The sequence below is a fragment of the Plectropomus leopardus genome, chromosome 10, assembly GCF_008729295.1.
Source record: "Plectropomus leopardus isolate mb chromosome 10, YSFRI_Pleo_2.0, whole genome shotgun sequence".
Taxonomy (NCBI): Eukaryota; Metazoa; Chordata; class Actinopteri; order Perciformes; family Serranidae; genus Plectropomus; species Plectropomus leopardus.
In genome coordinates this window covers 28,907,439-28,920,827 of record NC_056472.1, presented here as the reverse complement: position 1 = coordinate 28,920,827, position 13,389 = coordinate 28,907,439, and the positions used below count along the sequence as shown (strand labels likewise).

The window sequence follows — 13,389 nt, the reverse complement described above, 5'->3', positions numbered from 1 at the left end:
TCAGATTCTCAATTGTGCTCATTGATGGGTGTTTTACTAGTTAAAAACAACTGAGCCGATCACAGCTTTGCAGATTGTACTGCTGAAGTTAAAACTGTGAAGGAAAAATCTATGGCGCTACTCAAAAGAGATAAAAGGTGTTTAAAGAGTTATACACGATGCATGTTAATTCATATTTGACATAATCCATTTACGTTAATCAGATATGATAATACTCAGGTTGAGCCTGTTTGTCAGATGTGAGGGGTAAGTGTGTTTGGATTGTGGGTCTTAATTTTGTTAAAGCTGCAACGAGACATAACGAGATATCTAAATAAAATCTTACAGAATAACAAAACTGGCAGAAGGTGTGGCTGAGATCAACACGACTGTTGTTTTAAGTCAGTTGGGAGAAATATTAATTCTTGGAAATTGACTAGATCACAGAAACAAAACTAAGAAAACTGATGACTGTATGATTGTATGATTATAATTCTGATTATTAGGCGACAAAAATACATCCATAGGCAATTGGAGCAAATATTTCAATTTAACTTTAACTTTACGAGGCTGCACATGAACAAATTCACACACATTTAAGACATCATTTTATTATTTAGATTTCTTTCTGTTTCAGAAATAATTAATTTTGCTGCATGGAAATACAGTGATGAAGAAAGGAGTGTTTGACAGAGTGTCGTTTGTGTGCCAACAAAGAAGAGCGTCGGTGAGCAGGTTAAAAAGAAGGGGTGGTGTGTGTGTGTGTGTGTGTGTGGGCAGAGGAGTGTGTGGTAATAAGGCTGTCAGTCACAGCAGGATCTCATTAAGACAGAGGAGCTCAGCCTCATTCCTCATTAGTCGAGCTTAACTACTGTCTACACATCTACACTACACACACACACACACGCGCGCGCATGCACACACCGGCACGCACACACAATATTTCACATACAGCGATGTATTCACACACACTCTCAACACATGCTTCTACCCCTCACACGCTGTCTCAAACTCCAGCACACATTCACATATTATTCTCACCCAGCGCTTAACAACCACTTACAATTTAAATGTTCATAATTCAAACACACACACACACACACACACACACACACACACACACACACACCATAACCAGGGTGAGAGACAGTTTTTTTGCGTGCAACAGGCTGGCTGAAGAAATCCACTCTCAATTTTACTCTTTTACAAACCAAGTTGGACGTTAAAAGAAGATAACAAATCCTCCAACCAGCAGCTGATTGATTGCGTGCCACAGCAGCTGATACAGTAGGAAAACACTCGAGCCACAGGCAGGTTCTGGCTGCTTGTTTTTGTTAATTTTGTGCCCGGATACCAGAGCACATAAATCTAACGCGAGACAGCCGTGCTGCATCAATTCAGCCCTGAAAGCTCGGTCTAAATGTTCCTGTAATGAATTTAAATAGATGTCCCTGTTTGACTCTGCGGGAGTTACAGGTGTTCAAAAATATGCAAATAATCCCACAACAACACGTTGTACACGCCGCAATTATCTGAAAACAGAATTGTTATTTTCTGCCTTCCTGACTCTGTGAATGATAATCACGGTATCATGTCGGCGCTGTGAGCAGCGACTGTGGAGGATCTTTGTTGTTGCGTTACTGATGTGTCTGTTGTTGATTAAAAACACGTTTAACAAGATAAGTGAGGTTTGTCTTTCTGCATTTGAAGTCTTTTCTCTGACATCTGCAATCCTAATTGTGAACAGTGACACCAACTGGACAAACTAATTTAAAGACAAATAAACAGGCCAACATTCATTAAAAGGTCCAGTGTGTGAGATTTAGGGGGATATATTGGCAGAAATGGAATAAACCATAGTAAGCATGCTTTTTTAGTGTATAATCACCTGAAAATACAAATCTCTGTATATTTTTTACTGGAGAATGAGCCGTTAATAACTCGTCTACAGCATCAGCCGTGTTGCACCTCCATGTTTCTACAGCAGCCCAGAACAGACAAGCCAAGCACTGGCTCTACAGGAGAAGGCCATTAAGGTTTTTCTCTTTGTTTTTTAACATGAAACTGCTTTCTTCACTGTTTCTACCAGTTTAAATCACCAGATCCGTTTGTTTTGCAGCTAAAGAGACCTCTGCAGATTTTGGCTCCTGGTAAAAACCTCCTAAACGTCTGGATCTTAAGTTATCAGAGAAAAAAGGTGAGCACATATTAGCACGTGCTGGGACAGCGGCCTGTTTCTGAAATGCCAAACAGTGTCAGAGGAGCATGGATCTTTGCGTGAAACTTCTTTATTTGGTGTTTTTACTTGCGTTAATCAATCAGTTACCATTAAATACCTCCTGAATGTCTGGATCAGAAAAAAGATGAGCACACATAACATTATTTGAGTAAAAAAAAATGTGAGCACACATAAGCAGGTGCTGGGCTAGCGGCTAGTTTATACTTCTTTCTACTCCTTTTTGCACATGTCAGTTTGTGGATGGGATTTATTGTCTTTTATTGTTATTTATATGTTTTTACCTACTATTTTTGCTGTATTTTACATGTTAAAAATACATCAATCAATTAAACATCTCTGACGAGCCAAACAGCATTGGAGAAACACTGATTCTTAACGCGAAACTGCTTTATTCAGTGTTTATACCAATTTTCATCACCTAGTCTGTTTGTTTTGAAGAGGAAGAGACCTAACGGATAATTCAGCTCCTGGTAAAAACCTGAGCAATGAACAATGAAGGAACACTGAAGTTTCAACTGGTTACAATCTGCAATCCTCGTCTCCAGATGCCACTAAATCCCCCTAAATCTAAAACCGTTTTAAGGGCTCTTTTGGGTGAGGAAGATGAGTGGTGGATGGCTTGATACTTTTACAAACCACTGCCAACAATGTTCCCATATTTGCGGCTACTTATTTCAGACCCTGGTCTCAGTATATGTAAAATTTGGAGCTAGAAAAAAAGTTTTATGCTTTGTCTGTGCAAAAACAATGTTAAGTCTAGACATGTTTTCGGTTCGAACAAACACCTAAAAAAAATTGAACAGCACATCAACTCTGTTTTTTTCTTTCTTTTTGATTATTTATCTATTCTTTGGTTCATGTTGTGGTTTCTCAGTTTGTGTGGTTTAGTGCCAACATTTCACCCACTGCCTCAGGCTGCTTTTTGATCATTTTTCTTTCCCAGAATGCACTGCAAACAGTCCCCAGTTACTGACACCCACAAACAATCTACACTGGACAAGGGTACAGCAGTCGCATGGTTGGTCATGATTACTTCATATCTTAATGAATAAACTGAAAATGAAGCAATGAAGAACAGAAGCAGTTTTCTAATCATCTGGGGCACCTTTGCCTTATCATTTATTTTTTGTGAGGATTTATCAACATTCAAGGGCAGTTTTTGCTCTGAGCCCCTTCGGGTTTCACATTAATTACATTCCTCTCTCACCTAACTCCCTCCCCCCTGCTAACAGCACCATGCAGCCTCCTCATACAGCCTCCTCATGCAGCGCTCAGGGGCCTCTGCAGCAGCCCAGGTTGGTTCTGGAGGAGCTCCAGGCTTTAATTAAACTGGTGCTGCTTTGCTGTAATAAACTGAGCTGGTGAAGGCAATTAATGTGTCCTCAGCACACGTACAGTAACATTTAAGGAGATCAATAGATGTGTGAGGTGATGTGTGCAGAGACACTGATCATGCGCTCACAGACACTCACTGACACGTGCAAACACTATATCTGCATGGTTCAAATATAAACACAAAGAAAGACTCCGACCACGTTCACATCGCAGCTCTAAATGCTCAATTACGATTATTTCCTCGGATCTGATCTTTCTGCCGAGACTGTTCAAATTCATATTGAAGTGTACCATATCAGAAATCAGTGTTAACACATCTGTCCTAAAATGCCTCACAAGCAACCAGTAATAGCACACACCTGCTCGAATCCTCTGAATTGGATATTTGACTGATTTTATCCTGCCAGCCGCATAGTACAAAGTCTGTGTAATGTCCCATCCATCCATCCTCCTGGGGGACCCTGCAGCGTTGCCATGCCAGATGAGATACGCATATAATCTCTCCAGCATGTTCTGGGTCTACCCTGGGGCCTCCTACACGTTGGACATGCCTAGGAACACCTCTAATGGGAGGCGGCCGCCCAAACCTACAAGCTTAAACCATGGATGTGTGAGAAAAACACATACGAGTTCCTCTACCATCATTCTCATGGCAACCGCATGGATATATAGGAGGAGGATTGGATTATATTGAATTTAGGACCACATATAAAAGTGGCTCAAATCTGATTGTAAAAAAAAAAATTTTTTTGTGACCACACTAAAAAAAAAAAAAAAAAAAACAAAAAACAAAAATCAGAATTATGTCACACAAGAGCAAAAATTGGATTTTGGCCACATTTTCTTGAAACGTCTGTAGCCTCAGTCTCTGATTCTCTCTCCCACACACACACACACACACACACACACACACACAAAACACATCAAACATCCGTCATCACCTTCCCAGTCATGCAGCTCGCCAGCTAACTATCCATCTGTTAATGTACTCATCCATCCATCAATCAGTGCACCCTCCCTCTATCTTCCGTCCATTTATTTTGTCCTGCTTTTGGCCCAAAGTCTGTGCACTTACAAGTCCATCAGTCTGCCTGCCAAGCCACCTACCCATCCATTAATGAGCCCCTCCATTTATCTATCCGTCCATGAGGGCTCTCCATTTGTTTTGTCGACAAGTAAAACAAATAAAACAAGAAGTTTCATCTTGCTGGACCACAGTAGTGGTTTAAAAAAACTGTATTTTTTAAAAAAACAGTACTATCTTCCATCCCCTGTGCTCAGTCTGTGTAAATGCATGGCCTATTCCCTATTTACTTGAGAGTGTTTTGAAATTGAATAGACCTGATTTGGCGCTCTCGTATGTGGTGACTCATTCATCTGGACAAATGAAAACAACAAAACATATTCAATTTTAAACAGATTTCATCTTTTCATTTCCTTTCACTGAATGAAAGCACAAACCTGAGTGGCTAGTCGCATCTGCTCGACAGGCGCTCGGTTAAAAAAATCATTCTAAAGCAAGTGTGCGCAAAAAAAGGAATAATTTAATATCCACGAGGTTATAATATTCTGTTGAAATATTAAGACAACAAACCACAGATCTTTACATAAAGTATCTGTCATCCAGCATCTTAGTCGCTGTTAAATGCTTTCTCAGGTCCAAACTTCTCCCTGCTGTAATGTTGCAAAGTAAACAAAAAGGAATATTTAACAATCCCCTGTGAGAGTTTGGATGATAACTTGAAATATCCCCAACTAACTGTAGAGAGAAACGTACACACATCCAGATTGCACCGTGTGAGGGAAAATGTAAAATATTCTGAATAAATGTTTGAAGGATGACTCAAAGGACCGATATCACGCTAAAAGTTCAGCAGCAGTCTGAAGTCACAGCAGCCAAAAGAGAAAAATCTCAAAAATGTAAAGATTTTAAAGATTTTAATTGTCACACTGGTATTGAATAATATGTGCCGTGAAATCCAGACTCTAATACTACAGTGTGCTTTAAGGCTGATGGGCCATAACTTATGATAACTACCGTAAGAGTGAAAAAATGAGTAGAAAAGGACATATTCAATATAAAAATTCAAAGAGAATAATTATAAATATAGGCAATATAAGTATTAAAATGCTAAGTTGTATTTTAGTTCCGTGTGTAGACAAGTTGTGCTATATCCCAGAACATTAAAATGGAAGTAAAATGTACATACGTCAAGGATGTTTGACATGTTTACACTTCACAAAGTATAAATCTACATGTGAGCAGCTAATCTCACAATCAATCAGCCTCATATTTAGGACTGCATGCTCGAGGATCTCTCGCAGTGATTCACAGTTGTTGAAAAACCTGTTTTATTACATCACTGACTGCTGACTTCTCACTCGTTTTAACCGGCTGGTAGTGTCCGCGAGTTTCCTGGAAATCGACTCGGCTAAAACAAGCCTTTACCATCTGCTGCAGGACACATTCTGGCTTTTGTTGTGACTGAAAACTGACATCCATAGAAATGTTTGGACTCATTTTTTGACTGGAGCATCTGCAGATATTTCCATACCCAATATGTTGTGGATAAGAAGATGAATAAATACCCATTTTTGTTATCTTAGCCTCCATCTTGATTGTAAGGGAGCAGGGAGGGATAATTTCACCGGGCATTACTGCACCACCTTTCAGCTGCCATTACTGTGACCTGATTTTATTCTTTCTGCCTGCATGGCGTCATAGCACAGCAGAAGCATCTCAGAAACAGAGCATTTTGCTTGACTGATTTTGTAGACGGGCAGATTTTGTTGATTTGGTCATTTTTCGTTGATATTTGTACTTCGATCCAAAGTAAATAAGTTGGTTATGTATTAAATGGTTTGTTTTTTTGTGTTTATTGTTATTTCCTGCTTTTTTGTGCTGTAAAGCCTACAGATAAAGTTAAAATTGTTAAAAATGTAGTTATGAAGCACATGGATTTAGGATGTGTGGCGGTGTTTTTAGTTGCTAAACAAAAAAAGTCTAATTTATCCTCAAAAACAAACTTTTTCTATATTTCCGGTCAGGAAGAAAATACGATCTGCGCTGTACAACATGCCACGGCTCTGTCAGAAATGGACGAGGTATGTATTTGTATTGGCTTCTGAAACAAGTGCCTCATGTCTGCTGTAATTACAAGAATTGTCTAAAGTGGCCGCCATCGGTTTCGATGCCTGCTGGAAAGTGGTCACCTGGCTGAGATCTGCACTCTACTTTCTAGTGTATTTTCCAATTACTGTCTTCCACAAACACATACAACTTTATTTTAAATATGTTATATTTTAACCCTATATTTTAGCTTCTGCACTATTTTACAGTATGTCTTGATATTCATTTTTTCTTGCATGATTTTATACTCATTTGCTTGCATACTGTTAGAGAGAATCTGACATCTAAGATATTCATAGCCAAGAACCATGTCACTGTACCTACTGTGCATATAACAATGAATAATTTGAAATATGCAAATGTACAGGGTGTTAATTTGAAAGGAATGACAGATGACTGTGCTGGACGAGACCGAGGATATAAAATAAACTCTGAAAACTTTCAGCACATCACTTAACCAGCTAAGACAGGTTTGTACCCAACATGCACCTGTAATCAGAGTCGGTACTTAGAATCCTTCTTTATCCTAAAACTGTATTTTGACACATTCATTGAATTTGTACTGTTAACCAGATAAATACTGCGTGGGTTTTCACTTGTTTGTTGAGGTTGTGCTGCTCTATTTTCAGTTATTGTTTCCATTTATTCAGTGTGACCACAATTAAACAGGCTGTTTGTTCATTACCACGTGTCAAGCGGAGGTGAAACACCAAATTATTGTAGGTGTAACCACCAAACACATGTGGTGCTGCACCAGCTTTAATTATATACTCGTTGTAAATTACTTTAACCAGAAATGACAGGATTCAGGGCAGGAGTGGTGTGTTACTGCACGTCTAACTTCACTCTGCGAGCTGATAATTCCCCCTGGCAGACCGCCAAACTGTAATCAATATAGTGGGAATACTGCGTTCCTTCTCTTCCATCTTCCTCTACTCGCTTCAATTTGTTCTCATTAAAGAAGATCCACTCTGCTCCTTTTCTTTCCTTCACTTAGTGTTAATTTCTCCTGTTTCACTTCATATAGTCGCTCATCTGAGTACATGATCATTTAAAGCTGACATGAACACTTTGACACTTTTCCCAAATGGCTCCTTGTAAATCAGTGATCTGGGAATTCAAGGGTCTTTTTTTTCATGTAACTTAAAATAAATGAATTTGAAATGCAAGATATTTTTTATGCAATGTGCTAGTTGAGCTACATTTTCATTGACTAATAGCCACAAAAGAACATGAAATGCACATGCAAAATTTTAAGGCATATAAGTCAGGGCACTATAATGTGAAGCAGTAATTCATTACCAAAGCAACTACTGACGGAAATGTTCTGATGCAGTTTTAGGTCCCTGTCAAAGAAAACCAAAAGAGGGGTACTTACGTTGGCCCCAGCGACCCGTACGAGGGTTCAGGTAGTTTGGGTAAAGCCCGTTGGGTCTGTCCATTTTGGCTAGCAGCTTCCGGATATGCATCACCTGAGATCAAAACCAGACACGAGAGTTTAACTGAAAATATTCCTTATGAAAAATGGTGAATCTACTTTATGTAGTTAACTGCTGCCGTGAAACTTTACCTATTAGTCCTTTTTATAATGCATATGCTAATAAAATAAATGTTTATTTTTAAACAGCGACAGCAGCAAAAAAAACAGAGAAAACATGTGCATATTGTAAACAAAGCAAAAAGACAGCCACCACACACAGACACAGATAGTAAACCACGGTGTTACCTTCTGGTAGTAGGCGGGGTTTCCTGTCAGGTAGGTGAGGTGGACAAACTCCATGTGGAGAGTCCCGAACTCTGCCAGGATGCTGCTGCCTGCCGACGCCCAACCCCAGTTACGACCAACACCGCTGAAGACGAGATGAGGAGGAGGAGGAGGAGGAGGAGGAGGTGGAGGAGGTGGAGGAGGAGGAGGAGGAGGAGGAGGAGAGGTGAGAAGATGAAGTGGTGAAGAGAGAGAAAAAGGGCAAGAGGATGAGAGATTGATGTGTGAGAGCGAGAAAGAAAGACAGAGAGAGGATGGACAAAGAAACAAAAATGTTAATTCTATGCACCCAATGTAAAAAGAGTAATCAAGGTTTTAACTGGCCGATAGAATACAATGACAATATTGTATCTGTAAGTGCTGACACGGTTTTCAGTATGGACGGATGACTCAACTCATACTTTGTCAGGCTGTGAGGTTTCTGGCTGTCTAGAGGTTTTTTTTTTTAGCCTGAAATAAAGTCCTTCTGTACTGAAAATAAAATAAAAAATATTTAAAAAAGAGTTTCTAGTATCTAAAATGGAGAAAAAAAACAAAATGAAGTTAAATGATCAAAAGTCATGATCAAAAAATCTTGATGATGAACTTAGTTTCTGTAAATATTAAAGACTGAATAGGGATTGAAAATTCACAGCAACTGTAATTCTCTCCAAATGTGAGATACTAAGACACTAATGCGCTTCAAAGTTTAATAACACCATTAAACCAGAAAATATACTTTATCACACAGTGTTGGTGTTGGATTGACTGCAAACAGGTTCAGCACACCAGTTCAGGGGTTTGTCTCGTCACATTTACACAGGACCATATGTGGCACAGGAGGCATCTGGAGCTGCTTCAATTTTACATGAGTGCATGTAACATTAATGCATTGCAACTGGTGTGTATGTGTGTGCGTGTGTGTTTGAGTGAGTGTGTGCCTGTGTTTAGGAGGAAGCGTGTCTTTGTCTAAACAAGCTTAAAAAACACACAGTCTTACATGTATGTGTGCTTGTATGTATATATGTAATGTGATGTTAAATGCATTTAATGTACATAACTGTGTGTTTAACAGTGTGATTTAGGAGAACTAGCTGAAGTCAAGGCATTAATGGGGATCCCAATAAACTAAATTAAACTAAAGTGTTCGCTCTTCAACATATCTGAATGAGCTCGAGAAAAGGAGGTCTTCTCTTGTACAACACACACTGTCAACAATGCAACGCATATACAATAACAGGATGCTGATCACACGCTCACAAACCATGTCAGGGTTTATAGTTTACAAAGTAGCCTGCAGGTTCACATAGCAATTTTATTTCTTCCATTGTTCCATTCAGTGAATAAGTTAATTAATAACACAGAGAGAAGTGGGGAATGGCTGGAGATAGAAAGAAACACACACACACACACACACACACACACACACACACACACACACACACACACACACACACACACACACACACACACACACACACACACACAGTCATACAAACTGACTCAATTCCTTTTCAGGTTGAAGTTGAATGAAGCGACGTTGGGGGAAAAAAACACGAGGGCACTGAATTATGTAATAACGAGTGATGAAGGTGAAAGTACAGTTTGTACACACCTACACACTCCTGTGAAGAGGTCTAAAAATCAGGCAAAAAAAGTCAAAACACCTGTGTGGGCAGACTCAATTTTAAAAGACTTAGAGCTGTTGCAGTTCAGAAAGATGAAAATGATTTGTATTTTTACTTTAAAGATTTACTTAACGATTTTTCAATGCAGGATTTTCACTTGTAATAATGTTTTACACAGTGGTATTAGTACTTTAAATTCAGTAAAAGAACTTAATACTTTATACACCACTGTGCCTAACCTAACATTTGCCCTAAGCTCTATGAATTTTTTCCTAATATATATATATATATATATATATATATATATATATTATATAATATATATATATATATTATATATATATATATATTATATATATATATATATATTATATATATAAATATATAAATATATATATATATTTATAGAGTCAAGTCAAGAGACAGAGGGAGGGTATTTCTTCAGAAGTTAGAGGAGACCAAACCAGAGCTCAAAACACACCTTTTCTTTTTAGTCTTGCCTATTCTGTGTGACCATTGATGTGGACCTTTTACTTATTTTTAGCATTTTACTGTATATTGTTTTACTTTTGCATTTTGTTTTTTGATAATTGTATCTGTAAGGTGACCTTGAATGTCCAGAAAGGCACCCATAAATAAAATGTATTTTATTTATTATTATTAATGAGCCGCAGGTTGTCTACTCCTGAACTAGGTGACAAAAGGTGCATATATTGGTATCAACATTTGCAATCTGCCAACTGAGTTGGAAAATATCAGCATATTAGATATCGACAAAAAATCCAATGTCATGCATCCCTATTGGACACAAACACGACTCCATAATAACGATAATGTTTATCTGTATCTGCCAAATGTGTAAGTAATCAGTTGTTTCTGTACAAGTCTGTCGCATCAATCTGTGACATAATGTCAGTGTTGTGTTCACAGTTTAGGTCCAAAAGTGGTCAAAAAGTACTAATACTAGTATAATCAAATCATTTTATTTTGACATGCAGGTTTCTATGTCTTCTATGTCTTTTGATGTGAAGCGCTTGGTGCGTGGAATTTCTTTCTTGTAAAACAGGTTGGGCTGCATTTCTTGTATGACAGGTGCTATACAAATAAAGTTTATCATTATTATTATTATACGAACATCTATCACGGCAGGTTTAAATTTTGATAGGGAATAGTGAGACTTTTTTTTATCTACTAAAAAAAATCTTTAGGAAGAAAGAAGAAAAAAGGCTTAAACTGACAAAAAAAACAATCTGCCAATCAAGTCACAGCAGAGTTCGTTTCGGGCTGCTCAGTCGGCCGTCAGTGATTTTGAGTGACACTTCTCACTTTATATTCCTCTCAGCCGCGGGATGAAGGGGACGGATTTCAGTGTCACTGACCTCTTAAGGTTGACCATGGCCCAGGGGATTCCTGTGGGGGTGTTAAAGGCGGGAAGCAGCTTCTCTGCAAGCTGGACTGCCTTCAGCTTGAAAACCTGTAAAAGAAGAGAACAGAGAAGGAGAGGGTTAACTTTGGGATTTGTTATCTTGCCCCTTTAACACCTGGTATATTCTGCAGTCTGTCAACCTTTTCCTGCTTAATATTCTTCTCACAGCTGACAGGTACGAGCATAAAACAACTGCCAACCACCAAAACAAATGCAGGATGAAGGCAAATAAGGCAGAGTGAGATGTCAGGAGACAAACGATTGCTAAATGATGGCCACAGAGTGTCAGAGCTGTACAGATTTATGGAGGAGTCTGGCAGACTAATATATGCAAAAACCCTGCCTTCAAACTGCGCTGCAGTAATATGAAATGTTGCAGAATACCACCGAGATGTCTGGAAGAAAAAGCTTGGAGGTCAAACCACAGCGACGGAGCGGCAGAGTGAGATACCAAAGCACACAGTCGGAGTTGGGTTTCTATTATCGTGACTGGCGTCTAATTTATACGGAGTGAAAGAGAGAAATGGACATGTGTTCGTTTTGAGATTACACAAGTTCCTTGCACTCGTCTGACAGATGAAGGATCACAAAAATCTGCTGCAGCCCTTGTTCTTTCCTCAGCGTGCCAATCAAAGAGATAAAAGCAAACTAAGGTTATTCTGCTGCTGAACTCGCTGCATACGAGCAATACGCTGAAAGCTGGAAATGTAACTGTGGACGATGTCCAACTGCTCAGAAGAGAGACGACTCAGGCTGAAGGCGTTTACACATCAGGGGCCAAACGACAGAAAAATGTGAATTATTTGCTTGCTAATATTTCACACCAAAACTAATTGCACAGGCAGCGATGCAAACAGTGCAGCAACAATTAATCAGTTATCCTCAGCTAATAAACTAATCAACTAATTTAATCACTGATTAATTAGTTTGAGTTTAATTAAAAAAAATGTATTTATTTATTTTTTTAATAAACATTTTTAATTATTTTTCAGAATACAGGGCTGTTATTGTATTTTCTAACTATCAAAGAATACATCATTTTTACTGCTATTTTAATAATCAAAGCAGATTGATATAAATTTTCTTTCCTTGTTACAATTTCTTTGTTTTAAAACACTGAATGTATTTGTGCTACTCAAGCTGAGTTTCAATTTAAAGGAACACCTGTAAAGAGCATTATAAACCCACACAAATATGATTCTTTACAAAAGTGTCATATTTATGTCCAAACAAAACTGAAGTCTTATTTAAAAAATCCAATTATTCACAGCATGACTCGAAGACATCAGAGGCAAACATGACATTCACAGCAGGACGCCGACTGTAAGAGTTCTTCTGTTTTTTGACAGCTGATGAGCACACAGCAGATACTCACATGAAAACATGTCACCTGTGTTTAAGGTCCTGAAATAAAATCCAAAATCCACAAGTGGCAACGAGAGACAAAAACAGAGCTGACAAAAAAAAAAAAAACAAACCATCAAACTGACAACAAATTATAATTCAGTGTTGTGATAATTCAGGTTATTATTTTTAAATGTAAAATACTTTAAAAGTTTTATAATCAAGTTAAATACCACTTGATGCTTCATCTTCTTTGTTCCAGTATTGTAGCAATATAACATTTTGATAAACAACTGGATCTCAGTTTAGGCATTATGAAATTATACTACTTAAAAAAGCGAACAGATCGAGACAAAAGTTTCACTTGACTTTTTCTGTAGAAACAAATAGTTTTACTGCACCTCAGTAAAACAGATTATAGTCGCTCGCAACAACTGGCTGACAGTGTTTTTATCAATTTATGCTAAGCCAATACTGAATCAACTGCTGGTGCAGTGTGCTTAAGAAAACGAATTGCTTAATTTCTCCCAATAATTCATGATAAATAATATTTTTTTTGTGTAA

At 38.1% G+C, this 13,389-nt stretch overlaps 1 protein-coding gene across 1 annotated transcript in view; it reads right to left on the bottom strand.

The window, feature by feature from the left end:
* man1a2 (mannosidase, alpha, class 1A, member 2) overlaps positions 1-13,389 on the bottom strand; it is a 173,657-nt gene that overhangs the window by 30,653 nt on the left and 129,615 nt on the right. Inside the window, exons 7-9 of the mRNA XM_042494453.1 lie at positions 11,435-11,529; positions 8,410-8,533; positions 8,062-8,155 (exon numbers count right to left, since the gene is read on the bottom strand). Of these exons, the coding sequence (XP_042350387.1) occupies positions 8,062-8,155; positions 8,410-8,533; positions 11,435-11,529 (313 nt within the window). The remainder of the gene's footprint in view (positions 1-8,061; positions 8,156-8,409; positions 8,534-11,434; positions 11,530-13,389) is intronic.